Raw genomic sequence first — 27043 nt, 5'->3', positions numbered from 1 at the left:
AAATTATGACTTCTGTTGCTCATGCAAAGACAACAATTTATGACTGTTGAAAACTGAATTCAGAGATACTTACAAGAGGGCTCTAGGTCCCAATGTGGCGGCCTGGGTCCTAGGCTCCGATGGGGTGCACTAACCCACCACGCTCCAACAACACACCGGGAGGGCACACCCTATTCCCAAAGTGGTCAGCTACTCAGAGAACTCTCTTCGTGACAGAACACTTTCCCGTGACCCTCAAACATGTATTGCAGGCAGAAACTACTCCTTATCCTTCTACAGTAAAAGGGAACACACGCGGAGAGGCTGGGCCTGTGGATTCATACTGTCTACAATCAAGACCAAGGCCAACAGCGGCAGCACCTTTCCCAACAAAAATAACATGGTCCTTGTGTTTAAAACAGAACCAACCCACAAGGCTGAGGCAAAATGACCATTCCCGTGCTCTCCATGGCTCCCATGCAGAGAACTCCAGCTACAGCACACGGGGCTTCCATACCTGCAGCTCCAGGGATGATTCTTTCTGGGTAAAGGTCAGTGAGGAACAGGCTGTTTATGAGAGTTGATTTTCCAAGACCCGATTCACCTTTCAATGAAAATGAAAACACTGTCAGGACATAGGCCGCACAACACAGGTAATCTACTGAGTTGATGTGGCACGGGGTTCAGTACCACACACACATCCTCATCTGTACTCCATTTGACCACTATCACTTTGGTATGACTCTCCCCATTTCATTGATGCGGAAACGGGTGCCTCTGCTTGGAGAGCTATCCAGAGCAGGGCCTTGATGGGAAAAGATGTGTATTTCATATCCTAGGAGACAAAGGCCTAATCAAGAATTGCCATTTATTTGAAATCAGGGCCTTGATCTGAATCCAGGTCTTTGAGTCTCCAAAATTCCCACACGGTAAGATCAGAAACACATTCTTAGTTCTTCACAAAATGTGTGGGATAGACTTTAGAGGTGGAGCTTTTTTTTTTTTTTTTTGATAAATAAAATGCAGATTAGGTTTCCAGTTATGATTTTTGCTGTCAAAGCTACCACATTTTCAGGCAACTGAACAAATCTATCGAACAGGGTCAACAGCACTCTGGCTTGCCCAGCTGTGGGACACACAGACAGAACACATGCCTGAGACCACAATGGAGCCCGCAATCTCTCCCTCCTGGCACCAGGGCAGGAGCAGGCCACCGCTCCCCCTTTCCTGCTGTCACACATTCCGTGCAGTCAGGCAACCTTCCCACTCAACACTGTTGAGTGTGACAGGACCAATTAAGACAACACATACTCACTTGAGCATGTAATGAGTTAGGAATTCTTCCTCAACTACTATCATACTTGAATTCAGGATGTTTTGAGTTCTGTAATATCTGTAGTATACAGTATTTGAAACTTAATTTCCAGGAGGATACAAGACAGCTAAAGTTAAGTGTTACAACCTAAGGAGGCACCTGCCGTCTCCGTGCATGCCATCAACTAAGGCTGAGTTCTGCCCAGAAAAGTCCTTCTGAACCAAGTGCCTGACTGTGCCCGGGGCTCCTTGGTCTGAACCTCCCTCTGCTCAGTCCTGCACAGCACGTGCAAGGGGCACACATCTATTTTAAAAATCATTATTTCCAGGAAAATGAAGAATGAATTTGAAATGTGTAAAAATACACAATTAGGACTGGACTTTAACTAGACTGCAATTTTCATATATGGAAAGGAATGTCAAAAAGACAAAACCAGAATTACAGGTTCAACAGGTACAACTATATGAGCACACCAAATTACCCTTTTAAACTGCCTAACCCATGTCCCCTTACATTTTTATCACATAATGAGAGAATTTTTACCAGTAAGTGCTCAGTCCTTTTGTGTGCCTGACACAGGTCCAGGCTCTGGGATACAGCTAAATCCCTGCTCCCATGAAGCCTGGCAGTCCAGTGGGGGAGAGGACAAGTAAGCAAAGTCACTTTGTCACCAACAAAGTGATGACAGCTGCAGGTAATGAAGCTGAAGGGGACTGTGACACAGAAGACCTCTCAGCAGAGTGTCGGAGTAGAAACAGCTTCTTTGAAAGGAAACAGCTAGTATTCCAATGGCTGACTCTAAATTATAAACCTTCACTTAAAGGGTAGAAGTATCTTCACTTGGAATGGCTTTCAGGCAACATCTATAAATAATCAACTTGTGAACTCAGAACATGATGCTTTTGGGCTGAAATCTCTGTTGAATGACTAGCTTTTTGATTCCACCTTCACCAGCGTCTCTACCCCACAGGAGCTTCTCAGGTGCCTTTACGTGAGAGGCAAAAGAACTCAAGAGGAGATGTACAGTGGAAGCCCCACAGCACAAGATGCACCAGGCTCAGCAACCTGAGCTAGCAGTCCTGTGCGAGTGGTGACAGCAAAGGCTGACTGGATGGGAGGTACTCCAGGTTTACAAAATGGCTCATGTTTCTACCCACTAGGGAGAAATACACAGCACTGGGCACAAGGTGGCGTCACCACATGAAGATACATGCAGGTGATGGAGGTGAGCAACATTTCACAACAGCCTTCTGCAATCCCAAAGGGCACAGGGTCCCAGGAGCTTCTAAACTCCCCCACCCCCCAAATTTAGGCCAACCCAGGAATACCAGGAAAACAAAAAACAAAAACAAAAAGCTCTCTAACCTGGGGGGCTGGTCCCCTTCACGTTTACTTTTCAACTTTAACTAGCACAAGACAGTACTTTCTCAAACACTGAGCAACATGGCCATTTTAGAGGGTCCCTGAAGGGCAGCACCCTAAGAGGTCCTCAGAGTGGAGAGCCGCACAAAGAGGTGCTATTTCACAGGAAAAGGATGCTCAGGAGGGCCCCATGCAGCTTGGAGCGGCCACTGTCCCACGCGCACATGCCCTGAGGTAGGAGTCCCCTGAACACGAGTGTGCATTTTCAGAACCCATGAACCTACAATGACGCCAGTGTATTTTCGCCAGAAGGGAGTTTCCATCTTCTTAGCTTAGTTCCCAAGTTCTCCGAGTGTTCACTCTGTAACCCACTCGTGAATTTGGTCACATTAACTAACCTATGTTAATGTATTTTAACATAGATAATGTATTTTGGCAATAAGCTTTATATTTTCTACCAGAAATGTATTTTGGCAATAAGCTTTATATTTTTAATCTCGCATTTCTTGTGAATGGAGCCAACACCCACCTCACATCATCACGGTGGGAGGCTAGACACTTGATATAAACTATCACCAACTATGTGACCAGCTGACCAGACTTCAGCAGCATCAAGGTCCCTCACAAGCAACCTGCCTGCCACCTTTCCTCTGTCCTTGGGATCTTTAAAGAACATACTTGTCAGGGCGCCTGGGTGGCTCAGTGGGTTAAGCCTCTGCCTTTGGCCCAGGTCACAATCTCAGGGTCCTGGGATTGAGCCCCAAATCGGGCTCTCTGCCAGGAAAGGAGCCTGCTTCCCCCACTCTCTCTGCCTGTCTCTTTGCCCTACTTGTAATCTCTCTCTCTCACACATAATTAAAAAAAAAAAATACTTGTAATTTTAAAATTTCCTGCAGATTGCCACCCAAACATCTTAAGTTCTTTTTCTTTTTAAGATTTTATTTATTTGACAGAGAGAGGGTGTGCAAGTTGGGGGGGCGGGGGCAGAGGCAGAGAATCTGAAGTGAGCAGGAGCCTGATGCCAGGCTTGATCTCATGATCCTGAGATCACGACCTGAGCCAAAACCAAGAGTCTGATGCTTGATCAACTGCACCACCCGTGTGCCCCAACATTTGTAGTTTTTCTTTTGCATGTGATCATTTTGTAAAATTTATTTCCTTAGAAATAAGCCACACTTTTAAAAACAATGCCTTTTCAACAGTCTGACTTACAAGTTAGTTAGGTACACTGGCCTTTTCCCAATACGGGTTTTCCCTCTACCCAAAAGTCGTGTTCCTAAGCCCAAACAGCAGAAAGCAAAAAAGCAAATACCACTAACTGGTATGGGAACATTTTTTGACACTCCTAGTACCCCCAAAATCACGCCTCAGGCTTTTGATAGCTTAGAATACACCTTAACAGATGTGCAAAATCAATCAAGGTGAAGCCCAGATGCTTGCAGTTCAGGACTCTGGCGGCTGGTCACCATGATGCTGAGAGTGGGAAGGCGCTCCAAGGGCATGCTGTCTGTCACAGCTCACCGCAAAACCAACGCCAAGCTCTTCTGTTTGTCTTCCAGTTGATGAAAATGGGCAGAAGAGCATGTCTTTCATACAAGACCTAACGTGAACTTTCAGAAAGCAGGGAATATGTGTATACCATTTTTCTTAAGCTGCTAATAGTTACCATTTAAAGTTGAGGGTTCTCGTGGTTAAGTTTCTAGCTGTTATTCACTATACATCTCACCCTTAACCCCCTAACTACCTGCCTTCTTTCAAACCCAGGTCACTGAGGTGTAACTTATATACATCTCAGTTCAATAGTTCCCTACACTCATCTCAACTGTGCTGATGGGTTTGACAAAGTACACACTCAGATAAACTCCACCCAAGACAAAGAGGATCTCTGTACCACCAGAGCTCCTTTGCTTAAGTCAGTATCAGCTCTACCTGTTTAGCATTACCGCGGGCATACACCAAGCTCTTTTCTGTCCCTACAGAAAATTATTCTAGAACTTCAAAGGACAGCTAGCCTTTTTGTGTCTGGCTGCTTTGCTTTTGCTTGGCACGATTTGCTCTGGAGATGAATCCATGTTGTTGCAATAGTCTGCTCTTTGTACCGCCTAGCAATTCACCCTTACATGGACATATCACCATGTGCTGACCCACCCTCCTGCTGGACACCCGCATCACGTCCAGTCTGGGCTACTGCAGGAAAAGTGCCTCTGCACACCCATAAAGTGTCTCTGCGGACATGCCATCACATTGCTCCCGGGTGACCACAGAGGTTGGGAACGGTCAAGTTACATGGTATGTGTGTAACTGCAAAAGCACAAAACTAGTTTCCAAAGAGGCTGTGTCACTTTTTATTCTCATCAGCCATTAGGAGGGCAGCAGTTGTCCGTATCCTTGTTAACACCTAGCTGGCCAGACTTGGAAAATTTCAGCCACTCCAGGGAGTGCAGGGGTGTCTTGTGGGTCAGTGTGCACTTCTTCCTGATGACCAAGGAGGATGCTGTGGGTCCTGGCCATTCAGTGTCTCCTATGAAATGTCTGTTCCAATCCCGTGGTCCTTTTTGTAACTGGGGAGTGTGTCTTCTTCCTGAGCTATACGGGTTTATGTTCTGGATACAAGTCCTACCTCGTATGTAGTGCTGTGAATGCTTTCTCAGTTTATGGCCTTTTTTTCTTGTTGGTGTCTTTAGAAGAAAGTAAAATTTTTAATGAAGTACAACTTACTTATTTTGTGACTAATATTCTTCACTTTCTAAGCAATCTGCTTACTCCAAAGTCAAGAAAATTTTCTTGCCCATCTTCTTCTAGACTCCTTACAGCTGTATGGTTAGTGACTATGGGGTACAGTGTGAAGGAGGGGTGCACAGTCCCTGTCTGCCACATGACCACCTACTTGTTTACAGCACTATCTCCAAAATGATCAACCTTTCCGCCTTTGTATCACCTTGGCACCTTTGTCAAGAATCAGCTGACCACGCGCATGTGGGTCTACTTTGGGCAATTATTCTCTTCGCTAGATTTGAATGTCTACATTTACCACACTTCACTGTTCCTGCTGGTACATCTCGAAATCAGATAGCAAGAGTCCTCTACGTGATTCCGTCTATTCTAGGTCCTCTGCACTTATGTTTACACTTCAAAATCAGACTGTTCATTTCTACCTTACACAAGCTTGGTGTTACTCTGACGGGCACTGTGTTAACTCTGTGGATCACTCTGCGGGCAGCAGGACACAGTCTTGGCTCACCCAACATGCCAGCAGAGCTCACAGTTCCTCTGACCTTCCTTCACTCAGCCCAGTCGTCATGTTGTCAGTGTGGGACGTGCACACCATTTTGCTAAGTTATGTTTAGCAGTATGAATTTCTTTTTTTTTTTTTTTAAAGATTTTATTTATTTATTTGTCAGAGACAGAGGGAGAGAGAGCAAGCGAGCACAGGCAGACAAAGAGGCAGGCAGAGGCAGAGGGAGAAGCAGGCTCCCTGCCGAGCAAGGAGCCCGATGTGGGACTCGATCCCAGGACCCTGGGATCATGACTTGAGCCAAAGGCAGCTGCTTAACCAACTGAGCCACCCAGGCATCCCAGCAGTATGAATTTCTTGTATTATGGCAAATGACATTGTATTTTGAAATGTTTTTATTACTGTTGTTTTTGATTGTCTTTTAAAGGTCATTTTAAAATTATCTGTAGGTAATCCAGAGAAATCAAGTTGATTTTTGTGTACTGATCAGAACCTGCAATCTTGATAAAAATGACTTATTAGACTTAGCAGTTTTGGGATTCCTTAGTTTTTAACATACTCAAATCTTTTCACTTGTAATTAAGCATGTTTTATTTTCTTTCTTCATGAGAAAGACTAACACTAACTATAGGTTTTTAGTATATACCCTCAAGTTGAAAAAACTTCCTTTTACTTCTTGCTTACTAGTATTTTTCTTCAAGATCTTATTTATTCATTTGAGAGAAAGAGTGAGAGTGAATGAGAAGGGAGGTCAGAGGAAGAAGCAGACTCCCCATGGAGCTGGGAGCCCGATGCAGGACTTGATCCCAGGACTCCGGGATCATGACTTGAGCTGAAGACAGCTAGTTAATCAACTGAGCAACCCAGGAGCCCTAGCTTACTAATTTTTAAAACCTTTAAAGGGTCTGAAATTGTTACAACCGCATGTTTTAGGTGACGGCATGCATTTCCCCTTCAGAACCATGAGGACTGATTTTCCAATGTTAAACCACACACTCCTGTGATAAGCCCCATTGGTTAGGATATACAGTCAGCTTTGCCATAACATGAGCCCTGAAGTTGAGAATTTGTTCCAATACAACTGGTATATTTGGGAATAATTTCGACGTAATATAAACTTTGCACCTGTTTATGTGTAATTTCACTGTTGTTAAACTAGGTGAACACAGACAACCACACCCAGTAAAATCAAGCCATGAAAGTTTACTCCCAACATGTACCCCCAGAGCTCCCAGCAACCTCAGTAAAATGGTATCGTGGGGCATGGCCACTCAGTCCTCTTGGCACTGCTCCCCATCCATTTTCACACAGCCCTCCTTCCACCATTTCCTGATGCCCACTTTGACAAACTTCAGGGACTAGTCAACCCATAGTGACTACATCTGACATCAGATAGTATTTTAGCCAACTAACATGTAAAAGCCATCCTGATTACATTCCTCACTCTCTTCCAAATATGCCACCAAAATAGGGATTTGAGTCTTGTACCCGTTTTCTTTAGGAGCCTATGATTTCAACTGCATTACTGTATAACATGGTATGTTGTTGGTTTTTTAAAAATTTATTTGACAGAGACACAGCAAAAGAGGGAACAGAAGCAGGAGAAATGGGAGAGGGAGAAGGCTTCCTACTGAGCAGGGAGCCTGATGCAGAGTTTGATCCCAGGACCCCAGGACCATGACCTGAGCCAAAGGCAGACGCTTAATGACTAGGCCACCCAGGCACCCCTAACATGGTGATTTTTAAAGAGCACATATACATTGTACTGTAGCAAAAGTGACTGTGTTAATGAGCATTTTTATGTATTGCTGGACTTGCCTTAACTTCACTGAGATGTTTGTGTCTACGCTCATTAAGAGTTAGTCTGTACTTTTCTCATTACTGATTACGGGGTAATGCTGGCCTACCAAAATACTCTCGCCATAAAGAGTATCTTTGGGAGGGCGTCTGGGGAGCTCAGTCATTAAGTTTCTGCCTTCAGCTCAGGTCATGATCTCAGAGTCCTGGGATTGAGCCCCACATCTGGCTTCCTGCTTTCGGGGAGTCTGCTTCTCCCTCTCCCTCTGTCACTCCTCTTGCTAGTGCTCTCTGTCAAATAAATAAACAAAATCTTAAAAAACAAAAAAATAATAAAGACTAGCATTTATGAAAGTTCCATGTGCCCTTGAAGAGAATGTGTTACCTTGCAGTCCCTCAGCACAATGCTCTGAATGTCAGTTAGGTCACATTGTTTAATAGCATTATTTTAATATTCTGAAACATTACTGATTTTGTTTCAAAAATTACTGTGCAGAATGTTAAAAACCCACTCTCACAAATTATCTTTTTCCTGATTCTTCACCGTACCTCACTGAGCTTTGTTATTAAGTGCACATACAGTTAAAACATTGTTTTCCACTGTCCCCTGCATCTTTCTGATACCTACTTTTTGGTGTCTGGGAACATCCAGGTAGTAGACCTGAAGTCTGCTGTCTGGTATTGGTAGAACCACGTGAGGTTTCTCATGGTTGGGTTCTGCATGAAGATTTTCTGTTCTGGTTGTTCAGGCTCATCCTGCCTGTCTCTCACCGGTCACAGTCATGGCTGTGCCCCTTCGGCCAGAGAGCTGCCCTCTCTCCATCTGTCTCATCTTCTCTTTATCTGCCTTCTTTTGGATTAAACAGGTTCTTTTGTTCTAGTTTATCAAACCTATTTGCTTTTAGTCAAGCCCTTGTTTTCCTTTTCTAATGGCTGCTCCAGAGTTGACAACAAGCAATGTTAACTTAGCATCCCTCTCTCACAGAATATTCCATGAGGTCAATGTGTTACAGCAGCCCCTCTACACACCCTCCTGTCCTGTCCCTTGCTACTCTGGCTCATCATACTCCAACATCATACCTCATTAACTTCGCTATAAGGGCAATTATCATTGAAAGAAATGAAAAACCAAAAAAAGTGTTTGCTTACCAACACAACTGCCATTTCTAGTGCTCTACCTTTTCTGTTACCCTGAAAAATCCCGTTTAATAATCATCTTTCTTGGGGTGCCTGGGTGGCTCAGTGGGTTAAAGCCTCTGCCTTCAGCTCAGGTCATGATCCCAGGGTCCTGGGATCAAGCCCCGCATCAGGCTCTCTGCTCTGCGGGGAGCCTGCTTCCTCCTCTCTCTGCCTGCCTCTGCCTACTTGTGATCTCTATCTGTCCGATAAATAAATAAAATCTTTAAAAAAAAAAATCTTTCTTCTGGTGTAGGTCTGATAGTGATAAATTCTCTCAGTTTTTACCTAAAAATGTCTGTATTTCCTTTTTTTTTTTTTTAAAGATTTTATTTATTTGACAGAGAGAGATCACAAGTAGGCAGAGAGGCAAGCAGAGAGGGGGCGGAGGGGGGAGGAGGAAGCAGGCTCCCTGCCTAGCAGAGAGCCCAATGCGGGACTTGATCCCAGGACCCTAAGCTGAAGGCAGAGGCTTAACCCACTGAGCCGCCCAGGCAACCCTGTATTTCATTTTTTTAAAGTCTCCATCAGAATTCCAGGCTCATGGTTTTATTCTTTCAGTATTTTAAACTATCATTTCCTATGGCTTATGTTATTCCTGCTAAGCCAGTGGTCCTTTTACCCTTCCATCCTCTGTATGCAATGTGCCTGTTTCCCACCACCCACCTCATTCCTTGGAAGATTTTTCTGTTTTTCACCAACTGTTTATTGTGTGCCTTAGTGTTGTTTTCTTTATATATATTCTACTTGGTGTCTGGTATATTCAATTCACTGTTACATACGTCAGAAAAATTCCCATCTCAAATGTTGTTATTTTCTTAAAATCTCTAGTTCTTTCGTTAAGTGCTTTTGGTTTATCTTTATTTCATTTATATTCTCCTTTAGGTACCAGAAGCATATTTAAAATAGTAAAAGTTTTTGGGTGCCTGGGTGGCTCAGCTGGTTAAGTGACTACCTTCAGCTCAGGTCATGATCCTGGAGTCCCTAGATTTAGTCCTGCATCAGGCTCCCTGCTCAGCAGGGAGTTTGCTTCTCCCTCTGATCTTCCCCCCTCATGTTCTCTCTCTCTCTCATTCTCTCTCTCTCAAATTAATAAATAAAATCTTAAAAAAATAAATAAAATAGTAAAAGTTCTTGTTCACGAATTCTATCACCTCTGTCATTTCTGGATCTGTTTCTATTGCCTGATTTATCTCCTGGTTATGTGCTACATTGTTTTGTTTCTTTGCATAAACAGTAACTTTTTACTGGATGCTAGCAATTTTAAATGTTACATTGTAAACTGGATTTTGACATCCTTCTTTAATGAATGATGGCTTTTATCCTGACAACAGCTTATTTGTCAATCAGCTTGATCCCACAGGGCTTGTTTATAACTTTGTTCAGGAAGGTCTAGAACAGTTTACACTCAGCTAACGGCAGATCTCAGTTCCCTGCTTTGCGGGACTTCTCTATAAGGCTGCTGGCCAGTCCTCCTAACACAGTGACTGGCATCCCCCAGAGTGAGTGATTCAAGAGAAGATAAGGTGCAAGCTGAAATCTCTTTTATGACCCAGTCTCAAAATCACACACCTTCATTTCTGCCATATCCTACTGGCTACATGGGTAAGCCCTACATAATGAGGGAAGGGGTAGAAAGTATCACAAACACCAGGAGGCAAGAGTCACTGTGGCCATTTTGGAGGGTCACCGGCACTTTTACCACATACAAACAAGAAAATGACAGAAATATTAGAATTTTACTCTTCAACAAAATTTTCTAAAGAATTGTTTTTTCAAATTCCCAGTTACTGGATTCTTACAGTAAAGGAATCTTTCTTTTGACTTTATAGGCCACACTATTAAACCCTAAAGTTTGGGAAGCGGAAATATCCACTTATTTAATAAGCTTGACAATATAAGCTAATTTCTTACCGACCACCATTAGTGTGAACTCAAAACCCTTTTTCACTGATTTCCGGTGAACTTGATTGGGAAGATTTGCAAATCCGACATAGCCAGGAGTTTCTGGATTTATAAACTGAGTTGGTTGTTGCTAAAATAAGATATTACAAAAAAAAAACAAAAACAAAAAAACAAAACACCTTATCAGTTACTTTTAAGATATAACCAAACCTGTGACAAAGGTATCATTAGTTCTCACAAATTAAAATATATATACTTTAAAAAAGCAAAAATTAGTATGATGATTATGCATCAGATAGTAATGAATACCCAAACACTCCAAAAGAAAAGGAAAGTAATAATCTTGCAATTTTAGCCACAAGTTCTGCTTTTCTCAGCATGCCTTTTAGAACTAATTTATTTCAGGGCTCTGTGCTAATTTGCCAGAGCTCATATATGCCAATTTATCAAGTGTAAGAACCCTATAAAATTCATAATGATAAATTATTTGGAATTTTAAATTATTTGATTGGTCTGCTGGGAATGATGCAAAGTAGGTTAAATGGATTGTTACTCATCCATTTAGAAACAAGATATTGTAAATCTGAAAAAAGAAAGCTCAAAGCTTTTAAAATGTCAAATCAGAACTGTCTCAATGAATCAAATATATCAGTTATACTAAAAATTAGTCATGTAAGTCTTGAGTATAAACAGCTTGAAAACACAAAGCAGTTTCTCCTTGTACTGTAGAGAAATGAGAAGATCTCTTACCTTAGACATCTTCAGTGAAGTTTCCTTATCTGTTAAAAAAAAAACAAAACTGTATGTTTCTATGTATACACACATTTGATGTAGCATGAATTGACATGTAAAGACCTACACACAAAGCATAAACACCTTATGTTTCACTCACCTTGTCAATTGCATCAAATTATAAAAATGAGATTATCTCATTATAAATTAAATATAAAAAATTAGATCAATTAAATCAGCCATATATACATATGCATACATACAAACATTCCATATTTCCAATAATATCCAAACTAACTTTAGTACTGATTATATGTGAAGCAAAAGGGACACAAAAGGAGAAAAACACAAATGCTCATGACCTCTTGATTTATGATTTTTCTTTCTCTCTTTGAAACCTGTCTACAAGGAAAGGGTGCTTATAGAGTACTATTTGCTACTGAAGGTTCCTTGAAATCCTGAGAACTAGTTTTTGACAATGGAGCATACAGAACAACATTTATAAGTAAAGGGTAAAGGACTGAACACACTGGAGTGCTTGAGGAGAGTAACAGTTCTAAAGACATCTGGAATTTTAAAATGAATTTTAAGACTTGAAACTTTGGGGAACATGGAGTCTGGAACTGGCTAACCTTTGGTAACAAAGTCAAGAGATATGAATGCAGTCAGATTTGACTCCCTCTGGAGCTTAGAAACTTAGTAGAAAGTTTCTTTTCTGTTCTTGTCTCCTCATCCCCCAAATCTTAACATTCCTGAAAACCGCACACCCTTTTTCCTTTCTGAATGTAACTGTTCCCAACCACCTCTGAAGACATGAGGCTCCAGCACTCCCATGTGTGGTTTGGTTAATGAAGGCTGGCAGCTGTAGGATTTGCATTAGAGTCTTGGTTCTCCTTCTAGTGGCCCACTGGAAGTCTTACTCTCACTATCTGGCAGGAACAAGAAGAGAGGCAGAAGAGGGCTGTGGACTCATGTGCAGCCTCGCAAACTGTTGCCACCACCACTGCTGAGAAGGGGATGTCTGTTCAGGCCTGGGCTAAAAGGGAAGACCACTGACTGAGGAGGTATGGAAACCTCCAAGCATAGGTGAAGAATTAAGGCAAACTTAAAGGAAAGTAGGACTGTTAAGCAAGAACAGAAGCAAGAGATGAATTCCGAAGAACCTTTTGGCAAGGAAAGGAATACAGTGGATCCTGGAAAAGCTTGGAGAACAGAGGTCCCGAGCATAAGGACTCCAGTGAACGCATCTCCCTTCTTCAAAAAGAGTTAAACAGGCAAGCTGCAGGAGGAGGAAGGCAATAATTTTTTTTTTAAAGATTTTATTTATTTATTTGAGAGAGCGAGAGAGAGAGACACACACACACAGTAAGAGAGGGAACACAAGCGGGGGAATGGGGAGGAAGAAGCAGCCCCCTCGCCCCTGCCAAGGAGGGAACCAGACACGGGGCCCGATCCCAGGACCCCAGAATCATGACCTGGGCCGAAGGCAGACACTCAACAATTCAGCCACCAGGCGCCCCGGAAGGCAGTAATTTGACCCCAAAAAACAGTATCACTAGAATGAAGACGCAGGTACACTATTTAAAAGAAATAAAACTGGGGGCGCCTGGGTGGCTCAGCTGGTGAAGTGTCTGCCTTCAGCTCAGGTCATGTTTTCAATTCCAAGGTCCTGGGATGGAGCCTACCACATCAGGCTCCTGGCTCAGTGGAGAGTAGTAATCTTTTCCCTCTCCCTCTGCCCCACTTTACCACTCGTGCTCTCTCTCTTTCTCCCTCTCAAATATATAAAATCTCAAAAGAAAAAAAAAAGAAAGAAAGAAGGAAAAGAAACAAAACTTGCTGGACCTAAAAACTATGATTTTCAAACTCAGACATTGGTAGCTCAATTGAACAAACGGCCACAGCTGAGACTCAAACTGTGACTGGGAAGACCAAATATAAGAATTCTTAATGCAAAGGCAAAAATACAAAGATGATGATCATGGGTAAAAGACTTGGAGGAACAATCTAGGCCATCTACCTTGTTAACAGAAAGAGTTCTCATTAAGTGAAGAAGGGACAGAGGGAGGAAAAGAATAATAGAAAAAAATTTTCCTTAGAAGAACAAAGATCAGAGTCCACACATTAACCAACTGTCTGGAGTGAATTAAGGTCTCTCGAACAGAAGGGACATCCTAGAAAAATTCTACTAATAATATAAGGATTAGTATTAAACTACCTCAGCAAAACCTCTGAGTTGGCAGTGAGAGTGAGAGCATTCCAAAGGGAGAGGTGAAGGGGCAGAAGAAGCAGCAGACATCTTTTTTTCAAATATAGAAATTAAACATGTCTATAAAAGAAAAGGTAACCATAAAAAAAGAGCAAACTACCAAATAAAGAGACAGTTATGGAATAGCAATTTGATCAAGCCAACAAAATTATGGAAAGGAAACAAGAGGAAAAATAATAAAATCAATCATTAAGTGGATGGATATGTTTAAAATAAAGTAATAAAAATGCTAAAAACAAAAGGACAGGCTAAAAGTTACCAGACTGGTCAAACACAAAGAAAGAACAAACAACAGTATCAGTCCAAGTGAATTTAAGGTAAAAATGGGACCGTGATAAAACTATAAGGAAGATATAACATACCTAAACTTGCATATACAAAACATTACAGTAGATAAATACATAAAGCAAAGACTAGGAAATATACTACGTGAACTTGATAAAAATACAAATCAAATCCAAGACTTTAATAGCAAGCATCCCTCCAAACTACAGATTCAGTAAACAGAATATGGGCAAGGGTAGAGGAATGTGTGACACAACCAATAAGCTATAATTAACACAGAATCTTGAGTTAATAAAGAAAAGCAATTAGTGAAAAAAATCAAGTAACTATTATAAAGAAAATTTAAGCAAATTTCAAAATAGATTTTTACAACTGATATTTTCAACTTGTGATCTGTTAGAACTGGCGGAGGGATAAAATACAACCCCAATTATTTGGAACACTCTGGATATCCTTTGGATAAATGAGGGTGACAAAAGCAAAATCTCAAGCTATCTGGCTAACAACGGAAAGAAGACAAAAGCAGATCTGTGGGACATCGTAAAAGCTTCATAAACTCTGATGAGAATTTCAGTTTTAGATATTCATTAAAGAATACAGAAGATAAATTTGTTCTTACAGTATTGAAAAATGAAGTAACTCAGTAGAAAAATAAATAGATCCCAAAGCTAGTTCTTTGAAACAAATTTCTTCACAAGTACCATTTAGGGGCGGGGGGCAGGGAGTGGGGACCAATACAGAAAAGAAGGTAAACATAGACTCAGGAGACTCCATGTATCAAGATGGCCACAGATTTGAAGATCTGGAAGAAATGGACGACTTCCCAGACACTGTAAATTACCAAAATGGAACCAAGAACTGGAAAACCTGACGAGAACAAATACCACTGAACAGCTGAATAAAATCTACCAATGAAGAAGGGACCAAAAGCAGGGAGAATTAGAGCTGCATTCCATCCAACCCTTAACAGGTAACACCCATGTCACTAAGGCCAGTACAGAAAAAGGGAAAGCACTCCAATTCATTTTATGAAGAAACTACAACTTTTAACAACAAACCCAGAGAGAAACCTAAGAAAGCTGGCTAGATAGTTGTATGTCAATCTCACTCATGAATATAAACTGCAAAAATTCTCAATGAAGTAATTTGTTAGCAATTAGGTTCCAGAAATATACCAAAAGTATCTATCTACATAAAGCTGTTACAACAAATTAAAGGAGATAATCCTATATGAATAGACGCTGAAGAGACATATGATAAAATTTAGCAACCACCTATAATAAAAAACAAAAAGGAAACTGCTTAAATAAAATCCAGGGTATTCCCGAACACCAATGTTACTCTCATTAACCCGAGAGTAACAGGCAAATGTTACTCTCTCAACAATGGAATACTAAATCTATTTAAATTATAATCACTAATTAGGCAGGGAGGCCCATTACCACTGTAATTGTTTTTAAAAAACGCTTAATTCTCTGTCTCATTTTTTGGTTGTTCATTTGAATTAAGATCCAAACAAGATCTTCATATTATAATCTCACCACGAAATTCAGTGAAACAACAAAATGAAAAAAACAGAACAAAAGCTTTTTCACCAATAAGAATGAATACACCGAACACAAATGGTTCAGTTAAACAAAAACTCTAGCGTCGCCTGGGTGGCTGAGTCAGTTGAGCCTCCAACTCTTGATTTCAACTCAGATCATGATCTCAGGTTGGGGGGGCGGGGACCAAACCTCACTTCCAGCTCTGTGCTCAGCGGCAAGTCTGCTCAAGATTCTCTAGGCCCCTCCCCTCACCCAAATAAATAAATCTTAAAAAAAAAATCTAGAGGGACGCCTGGGTGGCGCAGTTGGTTGGACGACTGCCTTCGGCTCAGGGCGTGATCCTGGAGTCCCGGGATCGAGTCCCACATCAGGCTCCCAGCTCCATGGGGAGTCTGCTTCGCTCTCTGACCTTCTCCTCGCTCATGCTCTCTCTCACACTCTCTCTCTCAAATAAATAAATAAAATCTTTAAAAAAAAAAAAATCTAGAATTAAGTAATTTAGTAAGCTGGCTGGATACAAGCCAGACACAAAATAATTCCCTCCTGTACTAGTAATGAATATAAAGGAATGGAAATAGGGGTGAAATGTCATTTACAACAGAATTAAAACAAAAAGCAACCAAGCATGTAAGAACAAATTTAGAAAAAATAGGGCCTAGGTAAATCAAATCATTTTTATTTCTCCTGAATTAGTATATAAACATGGTCCAACCCCAGATGGAATCCTAATGTGGGTTTTTTCTTAAAGGACTAAATAATGTGACCTTCCAAGTTTACATGGAAAAGTAAAAGTGGGAACTTGCCTTAAAAGCTATCACATGTATCTTATTTCAAACCAGCCCAATAGGACATAGGATTGTCATGGAGGTCTCTCCTGAACAGACTTGCTTCTTCTCAATGAGTCCTGGACCCCTGCTTGGGTTCTGACCAACTTCATCTGAACACCGTGAGGATGCTGTACCTCGAGCCCACCTGTGTTCACCTTATCCTGTTCAGCAGGACAGAAGATGTTCCTTAGGAGAGAAGGGGAACTTTCACTGCTTCCTATCAGTTTCCTGCTGGAAGGAAGGCAGGGAGACCTATCTGGATGCACATGTATAGAATAATGGGAAATACAATTATTGGAACAGGCTATGAATTCTTTAATTTAGCAAGTTTTTCTTGAAATATGCTATTTTATATTCAGTTTTTTTCCTGAAATATAATTGGGATCCACTACGATTTTGGAACAATATAAGTTACTTTCTAACTAATGTAAAATGAAAATTGAAAGAGGAAAGTGGAACTTTTTGAAGCACCTGGTTTTCAGTGAGAAAGCCTTGATCCTACAACACAAGATGCTAATTACTGTTGATTAATTTAAACCATAAGTGCAGTCCATTTGGATTCCCCAAACTCACTGTGGTCAAATAAAAATTTTGCTCTTTCCGGTAGTGCTCATCCTAGATGCTAGCAATTGTTCAAACATTTGTCTTTACTTGAACGTGGCTTCCTTCTTCCACAGAGCAATTCTCATAGAACAAAGCAACTTTTCCAAAACAAAAGATGAAGAACAGATGGATAAAATTGTATTTTGCTAGTGGTATTTACACTAGTGGATTGCCCCCCACTACCAATTACAAACATGTTAATCTTCTATTTACATATATTACCCCCACACAAAATGACCCTGCTGTAGGAGACCCCAAATGTCCATAATCCCTAATCCAGGGCTCTTGAGACATTCGGCATTCAGATTCTTTGGATTTTAAGAAGGTACATACACTATACAACACAACCTCCTCAATGGCTACTTGGACAGCACATCCCACAATCAAATGTATCTTCTATAGTGACATACATTACCATTAACACAAAGTGGTATAAATACAGAATATAAAAAGGCTTCAACCCAATTCTGCTGCCGAATGAGTTCTGATGTCCCCTTCTCTCTGGGAAAAAAATAAAAAACACCTTTTTCTTTTTCAACAGTTTCTGTCTTTGGGTATAAGAAGGAGTTGGGTATAAAAGGGGACCTGAATCACATTTATGAATCATGACAGAAGACCTTCTTACCCCCTTTCCTTCCCATTTCTCTAGGTCATCCTGCTAGTGCAAAGGCAGTCAATGCAAATGTGATCTGATTGAGAAGTCCTTGTTCTTTACCCTGGAGTGCTGTGCCAGGTGAGGGATCCAAGTGGAAAATGGGGAAAAGCATCAGGATCACCTTCACAGCTGAGTGCCAAGATCTGACAGAGCAGTACACATTGTAAGTTAGGATATGGTGGTACAAAGAAAGTTTGAGTGGCAGTTACCAAAACGGAAACTAATGAACCTCAAATTACAAACACTAGGAAACAGTCTTCGGGACCTCTACACTACAATGATTTGGACTGTTCAAGAAACATCTGACAACCTACTATGTGCTAGTCACTGTGCCAGACACAGGGTAAAGGTGACAAGACTCGCCCATCTCCTGCCCCTCAAAGAGCAGCAATCTACTAGATAGCTACCAGAAGGAACAATAAGGGCCTATATCTAGCGCGCACCTAATCCAGCCAGAGGAAACCTATTCTGGGCCGAATCCTGAACAACAGAGAAGGGACTACACAAGAAAAAACAAAGAAGGTGGGGAAGCTGGGTTTCAAACAGAAAGAAGGATTTGGGGCAAGACCAAGTTCAGCTCTACGTGTGGCGGGAGGACAGACACGATAAGGGACTGGTACTGACAAAAATGAGCCAAAAAGGTAAAAGGCGGCCAGGTCTTGTGGGTCTTGTGGGTCCTTCGGCCACCAAGCGGGGACTTTCCTGAGAGCAAAGGCAGCCATAGGTCAGCTTTCCGTCAGGCCTTCATGGGAATGGTGGCCGCCACCCCCATCCTTCCGGGCCCAGCGGTGCACCGGGCAGGGGCCGCCGCCTCCTCCTCTCCCCTGCTTCGTCTGCTACCAGGAAGAGCCTTGGGAGCTCACCAAGACGGCAACGACGTGTGAGGGCTCCTCTCCACCAGAGGATGGTGGGGTGGAAGGGCCAGATCGGGGAAACGACCGGACGCCTCACAGGCCGCAACCTGGTCTTTCCCTCCCCAACCACGACCGCCAGCGCCGGGTGGGCGCCCCGGGCCCAGCGCCGAGACGGCCCCACGGAAACCGTCCAGGGACGGAAGGGGGGTGGCTCGGGTTCTTCCGGGACACGTCCAGCCCTGAGGGCCCGGGGGACCGCGGACCCCGCGGAGGAGGAGGAGGAGGGCCGGGGACCCCGGGCCTGCCGCCCCTCCCCCACACCAAACAAGCCGCCCCGCCCGCGCGCTCCCGCAGCCGGCCGACCGCCTGCGGCCAGCGGACACACGCCCCTTCTGCATCGGCCTGCAGCTCGCGCCCCCCGCCACGGCGGGGACTCACCGCAAGAACTCCCCGCCGACAAGCAGATGAACCGGCGCCTACCGATCGCGCCGCGGACCCGCCCAGTGCCCGACGGACCGTCGCGCTCCGCCCTGTCCCGCCCGGTGCGCGGATGGCGTCATCACGTCGGCCCGCCCCCTCGCCAACGCTTTCCTGGCCTCAGCGCGACCGGGCCTTCCTCCCCTCCCCCATATGCCGGCTTTCGAGTGCGCAGGCGCAGGCCTGTCCGCGTTTTCCGCCTCTGCGCAGGCGCCGTGCCCCTCCCACGGCAGTTGGCCATATAGAGGCTGGGGGTGGGGGGGGAGGTCAAGCGTAGCCTCTTCTCCTTTACCAAGATGGCGGCTTGTCCCTGTTTCGCCACAGTTCCTACCTTATGAGCTTGGTTTCCTTACGCTGATAAGAGTGGAACAGGTAATGTGAGTCGGCCTTGTGGGCACGTAGAGTGGGATGAAGGGTGTTTCTTTGCAAGGAGCTAAGTGACCGCTGAGGAGAAGTGGACGGGGTAGGAGAGGTCAGGGTAAGAGTGCGGAGCGACCACGGGCCGGGAGCCTTCGCCTCCGGCCCTCTCCTCCAGGAAGGTGGCGGCAGCACCGAGCTGGGAGCGCCGGAGCCGGGTTGCGGAGGGTACGGCGAGCAGCCGGACGGGGCTGCTCTAGCCCCGGGCCGCCGTCGTCTCGATGGTGTGGGGGTTTTGCCCCTATTGGCAGCTGAGGGTCACGTGATCCGGCGGGGCTGTGCGCGGACCATCGAGTTGGGCGTCCGTCCCCGGGGACGTGGCCTTCTTGTGCCCGTGCTGGGGCCTGTGCTCTGGGGGGAGGGCGGGGCGGGCGCGGCCTCTCGCGGTCTCCTTGCGGGCAGGTCGCGAGGTGAGACCGGGGAGCGTCCCTGAGCCCACCGCGGCGACGTGGCTTCGGGACAGCCACGGAGCTGCGCCGGCCGGGGTGTCCTTTTTCCCTCCCGGCGGCCTGCAGGCCCGCAGCGGCACGATGCAAATGCCTCGATCGGGGAGCGCTTGTGGAAGACCCCTGACTGAGCGTAAACAGTTTCCGAGGCTCTGATGGGCGATGGCGTGGGGGGGGGGTGTCCCTGGGGGGACGAGAGGGCGTCGCTGGAGAAGGAGTTAGGTGTTAGGGGCATCGCCTCGGAAAGTGAGAGGGTTTGGGTCCCTGTGAGACCACAGGAAAAGCCTCTCCGTGTGGCTTTCACGGAGCCCTGCTTGTGGGCAGGGGAGCGCTCTGAGGCCTCCAGGGAGTGGCCGTCCCCGTGGCTTGGTGTCCTCCGCGGGACCGTCACCTCTTGGCCGTTAGGGATTACGGCAGGACACGGCACACTTGGGATTTTGTCTGCGGCGGCCGGTAGTGCCGCACGATAGAGTAAGAGCGGTGTCGGTCTGTGGACTCAGACCTGCCGCCTGGGTTAGGGTTTGATGCTTTAGAACGAGAAGCGCCTCCGAGCTAACCTCGTTGAGTGTGGAAGCCGTGCTGTACAGGAGTCGGAAAAGGGGTTTGGTAAAGAAGGCCCTGTTTTTGGAGCTCCAGGTGCTCTGGGTGGGAAACATCAGCCGGCAGGCAGCCTGTCCTGAGACTTTGACGCTAGGAGACGGAGCAGCGCCCCTTCAAGTCTTGAGGGAAGACTTGAAGCCACTTAAATTCCTTACAGTGAGGACTAAACTTCCTGGTAACTTCCATTAAGTCCTTGTGTGTGCCGGGCCCTGTTCGTGGATTCACCTTATTTCTTCCCACCGAGTTGACGTCAGGTGCATAAAGCGAGCACCCCTAAGGTGCGGTCGGCCCCAGCCGGTGGCTGTCGCAGGGCCCTCCCCCGTGGGCCAGGCTGACATCTCCCCGGCCTGATGGGAGATGTCTTCTTGAGTCGTCAAGTTGTGTGTGTGCTTCCCTTGGTTTTCTTGTTTGGGGCATCTGATTGTCTGACTTTGGCCTCATAACTGCCCTTCTCCCGGGAACATACATTGCGAATTGTGTGCCGAGCACTCAACAAGAATTCTAGGGATGGAAACGTAAAGAGGATATAGACCTTTTTCTTTTCCTTAAGCACCGTATGGTCTAGTAGGGGGGATTCACCTGTAAAATAATTAGGTTACAGTGTTTTGAGTGCAGCAGTGAGAATATGTACAAAGTATGGAGGTATGAAGGAGGAGGTGCTAATTACCTGTTACAAAGTTTTTACAAAGAAGGTAGTTTTGAACTGCATTAAGAGGAAGAGGAAGAGTTTTGCAGGAATGGGGTGTTCTAAACAGGAAGACTAGCTTCTACCAACGGAATGCGTGACAGCTGTAGTTGGTGACACAAATGGGCAAGGAGTTGAGAATTGGGTACACTGCTAACATCTCAGATGGTGGAGGGCTTCGCTCAGATCCTGTTCTGAAGGGCTTCATGCCCTTCTAGTCCTGTCTAGGATGCTGTGACTTGAACAGGGTTTAGGTGATTACACTGTCCACTTGGATGACTTAGGAGCAGTCCCAAGTGGATGAGCTAGAGTCTCCACTAATGCTTCCCACCTGAAACTTTTCCATTTATCAAAAGGGTCTGAGCAGAGAAAACACTTCTTGAAGTACCAGGTGATACTTAACATTTGATGAGGCCTGTTCAGCATACATCAATCCCCACAGGGCTAGTGATCATAGGAAGCCTTTTCCCCTTAACTATTAAGAAATAACCAAACTCTTGGAAGAAACGGCACACAACTGAGTTCTTAGTTGTCAAGCTACAGTGGCAAGAGGTCCAGCATGCATATTGAAAAGTTTTTGGCCAAGTGGAAAAATAGCCAGAGAGCATCAGTGTGTCAAAATGCCTTTTCCCTTAAGTTATAAAAGCACCACAACACTGAACATTTGAAAGCCAAGAAAATGAAACTCTTTTCATTTCTGTGACGTTTTAAAAATCGATTTACACAAGTTATTTTATGCTAAAGTAAGTTTTTCTTTTGTATTTTTAAAGTCACATTTTAAAGGATTTTTTTTTAAAGGTTTTATTTATTTATTTGACAGAGATCACAAGCAGGCAGAGAGGCAGGTGGAGAGAGAGGGGGAAGCAGGCTCTCTGCTGAGCAGAGAGCCCGACCCAGGGCTTAATCCCAGGACCCCGGGATCATGACCCCAGCTGAAGGCAGAGGCCTTAACCCACTGAACCACCCTGGTGCCCCTTAAAGTCAGACATTTTAGAACTGATATCCCTAGTAGGCTGTTTTACCAGATATACTAAAGTTCCTCAGATACTGCTAGAGACCAGCAAGATCTGTTGTCCCAGACCTGTGTGGGCATCATGTTAGTCATCTTGATGGTCACCATTAATTTGATAACAATACATTGACCATGTGTACTCTCCCTTAATACATTTTATTGGCATTCATTTGAATTTTTAAATTAAAGATTTTATATCAAGTCAAGGTTATATCTTCAACTAGTTTTTTAAAGGAGTAATACTTGTGGAAAGGCTTGTAAGGAGACACTGACTTTCCTTCCCCAGTCCTGCTTCCTCTCCTGCAGAGCACACACGTCCACCTCTTTGCCTCCTGCTCTAAACAGCACATGTACTCTCCTGCTGTTTCGTTGCTTTTCTCCTTGTTGCATGTCTTATCTCCTCACTTGACCCTGAGTGTGGATGTGAAATTTCTCTCACCACTGTGCCTTCCCCGCACAAATACATGGCTGCCTAAAGCTTGTGCATCTGTAGTTTGGTTAGTCCAGAATTTAGTGTTCATGTTGTGACTCCATAGTACCCTTCACAGCTAGGCAAATGGTGTGATTGGTTAACTTTTCCTTTCCTGCATCAGTTTTTGTTTTCCCTGAAGTTCTTGGTAGTCTTTTTTTTGTTTTCTGTGTATTGGTCACTAAAATTCAAGCCAAATTCACTAGTTGTCTAAATCTCCTTTCAAGTGATAGTCTTTCTTAACTAGTGAAATCAGTAATTCGTTAAGAGATGGAGAAGACGCCAAGAAATGGAGTCTTTTTTAACTAGTGAAATTCAGTATTTCGTTAATCTCATCTGAAATAAATATCCCCCAATAAACCTGCTGGATTCTTCCTGCAAATCCCACCACCCCCTTGCATTGGGTCCTTGGTTTCCTGGAACCCATGTCTCTCTCTCTCTTGACTTATTACCCCTCTCATTGTGATGGAGCGCTTCCTTAAGGGGTTGCCTGGGGACAGATGTGGGGAGATAAAGTTTTGAGTGCGCATATGTCTGAAAGTGCTTTATTTCCAGTCAGAGTTGACACCATTTTGTTCTGACTTCTGTCTTCAGGGTTATTGTTGAAGGCTTCAGACATTCTGATTCTTCAGCCTGTTTATGCAGTTCGTCTCTGAAGCTTAAAGGATTTTTCTCCCTGAAATTCAAAACACCCAGTAGAGTGATGTCCCTTGGAGGCTGTTTTCATCCAGTGTCTTGCCTACTCTTGAGGCCCCTTTATTTGGAAATGTCTGTTCTTCAATGCTGGGCATTTTTCTTGATTTCTTGCTTTGATTTCTTTCCATTGGACCTTCTGGATAGGCGCTCTGATTTTGCATAGGTTGTCCACTTTTTTTTTTTTTTGAAGATTTTGTTTATTTGAGAGAGACAGAGATAGCAAGAGAGAGTAGGAGCTGGGAGGAGAGGCAGAAGCAGGCTTCCTGTCAAGCAGGGAGCCCGATGTGGGGCTCCATCCCAGGACCATGACCTGAGCCAAAGGCAGACACTTAACTGACTTGAGCCACCCAGGTTCCCAGGTTGTCCACTTTCTTTCTGGAAGGTGTCAGCTTTATTCTGGCCGAGGCTTTGAGCTGTTGTCCACATCCCTAAGAGTGTCCTCTGGCTTTTCTGCCCCCGCCTCTTCTCACACACTGCTGTGGGTTCATAGCTCTTGTGCCTCCCCATACCTCTCTGAGGACATTCCTGAGCTTTCAGGTTTTCTTTCCCTGAAGTCATGGTTTGCTTCACACTTTTTTTGTTTGTTAGGGATTTTGACTTTCACATCAAAGCTTTTCTGTGCTATCTGCTGATATTTTCCCACCTGCTCAAATGTCAGTAGTTGGGGCTTGCCAGCTGTGGTGTTACTGCAGAGATGTTCACTGGGCCATTTCCTAAGGTGCCCTGTCGGCTTCTTTCTGTCTCTTCAGATTCTCCACAAAAATTTCTTCCAGCCTCTTGCCTGTACCCAGGGGGCCAAATGAGGGAGAAGACTACAATCTTAGCAATAACTATGGACAGACTGACTCTACTGTCTTCAGAATAGTGTCTCGCCTTCTGTTGTGATGGGTGTCCCTAGTCCAAAGATTCTGTTTCCCTTTCCGGGGTAAAAAAAAAAAAAAAAAACACAGCCTTTGACCTGGTTGTGAAAGGCATTAAAAAAAAAAAAAAAGTCCTTTTTAATAGTATTTTCTCCTCCCTTTTCTTTCTTGAGTGCCCACCAGCTGTGTTATTTTTAGCTTAAAACATGAATTTTACCTTAATTTGTAATCTTGCTTTGTCTTACACCTGTGCTGAAATGCCCTAGTAGAAAAGAAGAGGTGAATAGGTCAGTCTTCACTGTCAAGAAATGTAGCTCAGTTGGTTAAATGTCTGCCTTCAGCTCAGGTCATGATCCCAGGGTCCTGGGTTGGAGCCTCACATCCTCAGGTTCCCTGTTCAGCTGGGAGCCTACTTCTCCTTCTCCCTCTCCCCACCCTGCGTTGTGCTCTCTTTCTCTCTCTAATAAACAAAATCTTAAAAAAAAAAAAAAAGAAAACAACAAACCTCTTAGACAACTATGATGCATTTTAACTGGAATTAAGTGTAGCAAGTGGTGAAACAATGCATATAACTCAATCCTATTTTTATTTACTCCATGGATTAATATATCTAAGAAAAACCCTCGGATAAAACAATTCTGGAGATACTTCTTGGGGAAAGAATCAGGAGGGATTGCCAGTTTTTACATTGTTTTTGTTGTAGTTGTGTTTTATAATATTTTTATGCTGAAAATTCTATTCCTTGGTAGATGGCCCCTCCCTCAGGCTTGCTATAGTGTTAATAAAACCAGTATTCCTGGAGCCTTCACAGCCCCTGCCCATCCCCACCCCACACTGTGTCCGGGGTCCTGGTCTTCCCCTGAGGCCCTTCCCTGAGGCTCGCCCCCCCCCCCCAATAGTGGGCCTTACCTGGAACAAGGAGAGGCAGGAGCCAGCCTTTAGTTAGCAAGGGCTATTGAGCAATCAGTACGAATGTTTTACAGATAAGTGTTTTCTAAAAACACTCTCAGGTTTTCCTTTTATTTGTATGAGGTGCTGTTCTTAAACATTTCTGAAGATGGGCCTTGTGAGACACGCAGCAGTGTTTGTCCCTTAGGATATACTGCCAGGCATATTGGTTTATTCTGCCAGCCTGGACAAAGGGTCGAAATGCTGGTACAGATGAGAAGGTGATCCTCACTGCCCTGGGAGTCAGGAGACCTGGACTTAAGTTTGGGGCCTGTTCTCTTTCTTTCTTTTTTTTTTTTTTTTAAAGATTTTATTTATTTATTGGACAGACAGAGATCACAAGTAGGCAGGGAGGCAGAGAGAGAGAGAGGGAAGCAGGCTCCCTGCTAAGCAGAGAGCCCGATGTGGGGCTCGATCCCAGGCGCCCCTTGGGGCCTGTTCTCAATCAGCCTTGTGACTCAGGGTGTTTCTTGACCTGTAGGACTTTAACTCCTTCCTTTGAAAGATAAGAAAGCTGAATCTCTTGAGGTTTTGCTGTTGTTTTTACTCCCGTGATAGCACAGAACCGCTTGGTCAATTCATTTTATCAGCAGTTGAGTTTTTGAGTTTGGAAGGGTGGCACCTCCCATTTTGTGATCCATTTTAAGGATGCACAAGTGATATAGAAAGCTTTGCTTAGTAAAGCTATTTTTTAAAAATTTTATTTATTTATTAGAGCATAAGCAGCAGGAGCAGCAGAGGGAGAGGGAGAACAGGCTCACCACTGAGCAGGGAGCCCAGTGCAGGACTCAATCCCAGGACCCTGAGATCATGACCTGAGCTGAAGGCAGATGCTTCACCAACTAAGCCACCCAGGCACCCTTGTCTAGTAAAGCTTTATTCATTGATTCCTGTGAAATAGGCACCAAGCCCTTTATTTCCAGCAATGGTTCAGCTGGGCGATTTTGCCCCCCAGAGACTATCTGGTGGTATGTGGAGACATTTCTTGTTGTCATAACTTGGGGTGCTACTCGCATCTAATGGTTAGAGGTCAGGGGTGCTCTGTATCCTCCAATGCCCAGGACAGCCCATGACAAAGAATTGTCTGATTCAAAGTCTGCAGTGCTAAGGTTGAGAAGCCCTGCTTTGTAGGGTCAGTCTTTTAAGGGTTCTGGGATATGGCTGTCACAGGCTCCATTTTTCAGCTGAGGAGAATAGAGACAGGCTGGGAGAAGCAGCTTGCGGGTATGGCTGGTTTTGGGCTGTGTTGCCTGCACTGTTGGAGCCCTCATGTCACAGATGTCAAGGAGGGTGATGGTAATAGAAACTCCTCACAGAGCTGCTGCTGGGCCATCTCTGGTGAAGCCCTTCATATAAGCTCACTTGATCCTTATGGTGATAACCACCATTAATTTCAGTCCCTTCTTACTGGCAGGAGACCAAGCAGAGTCAAGACCTGTGATGATTTCATCCTTATCTTTGTCTTCAGTTTTAGAAGTTTCACATGTTGACAAATTTACTTACTGTTTCTCTCTGTCTCTAGGGCCACTCTAAAGCTTGGGGTCAAGAAGGCAATATGTCCACACAGTGTTTTCTGAGTTTTTCCAAGAGTGGGATCAACCAGACTTTCTTGGAGCAAGATAGATATTCTACTGAAATAAATACTAAAATAAATACTAAAATTGCCCTGCCATCCTTTAGAATTTTGAATCTCTCTCTTGGTTCAATCAAGTATTTATTTTTCACATCTCCATCAGTAAATTTCGGGTAAGGAATTGCACAAATTAAAGTCCCAGTCCTAAAGTCAACAAGTATGCAGGGCCTATCTCTGTAGTAAGATGCAGACAGCTACTGTCAGTCCATCTGTGGCTTCCCTAAGGGATCTTCTTCTCGGGACTCCTACTGGACCAGTG

General features: G+C 44.2%; 2 protein-coding genes across 3 annotated transcripts in view; one reads left to right on the top strand and one right to left on the bottom strand.

The window, feature by feature from the left end:
- SEPTIN2 (septin 2) overlaps nt 1-19559 on the bottom strand; it is a 34015-nt gene extending 14456 nt beyond the window's left edge. Inside the window, exons 1-4 of one of the 2 annotated variants that reach the window (XM_044242025.1) lie at nt 19350-19559; nt 11520-11548; nt 10779-10899; nt 497-583 (exon numbers count right to left, since the gene is read on the bottom strand). In XM_044242025.1, the coding sequence (XP_044097960.1) occupies nt 497-583; nt 10779-10899; nt 11520-11528 (217 nt within the window). In that variant the 5' untranslated portion in view covers nt 11529-11548; nt 19350-19559. Of the gene's footprint in view, nt 1-496; nt 584-10778; nt 10900-11519; nt 11549-18979; nt 19069-19349 lie in introns of those variants that run through there. The other variant, XM_044242024.1, reaches the window with a different exon arrangement.
- The window catches only part of LOC122902478 (high density lipoprotein binding protein), a 72981-nt gene continuing 65208 nt past the window's right edge, over nt 19271-27043 (top strand). The window contains exon 1 of the mRNA XM_044242020.1: nt 19271-19390. The gene's annotated coding sequence lies outside the window, so the exon portion shown is untranslated. The remainder of the gene's footprint in view (nt 19391-27043) is intronic.

This window comes from Neovison vison, chromosome 3, assembly GCF_020171115.1.
Source record: "Neovison vison isolate M4711 chromosome 3, ASM_NN_V1, whole genome shotgun sequence".
NCBI lineage: Eukaryota > Metazoa > Chordata > Mammalia > Carnivora > Mustelidae > Neogale > Neogale vison.
The sequence above is the reverse complement of the archived record's forward strand: the minus strand, read 5'-3'. Positions and strand labels throughout refer to the sequence as shown.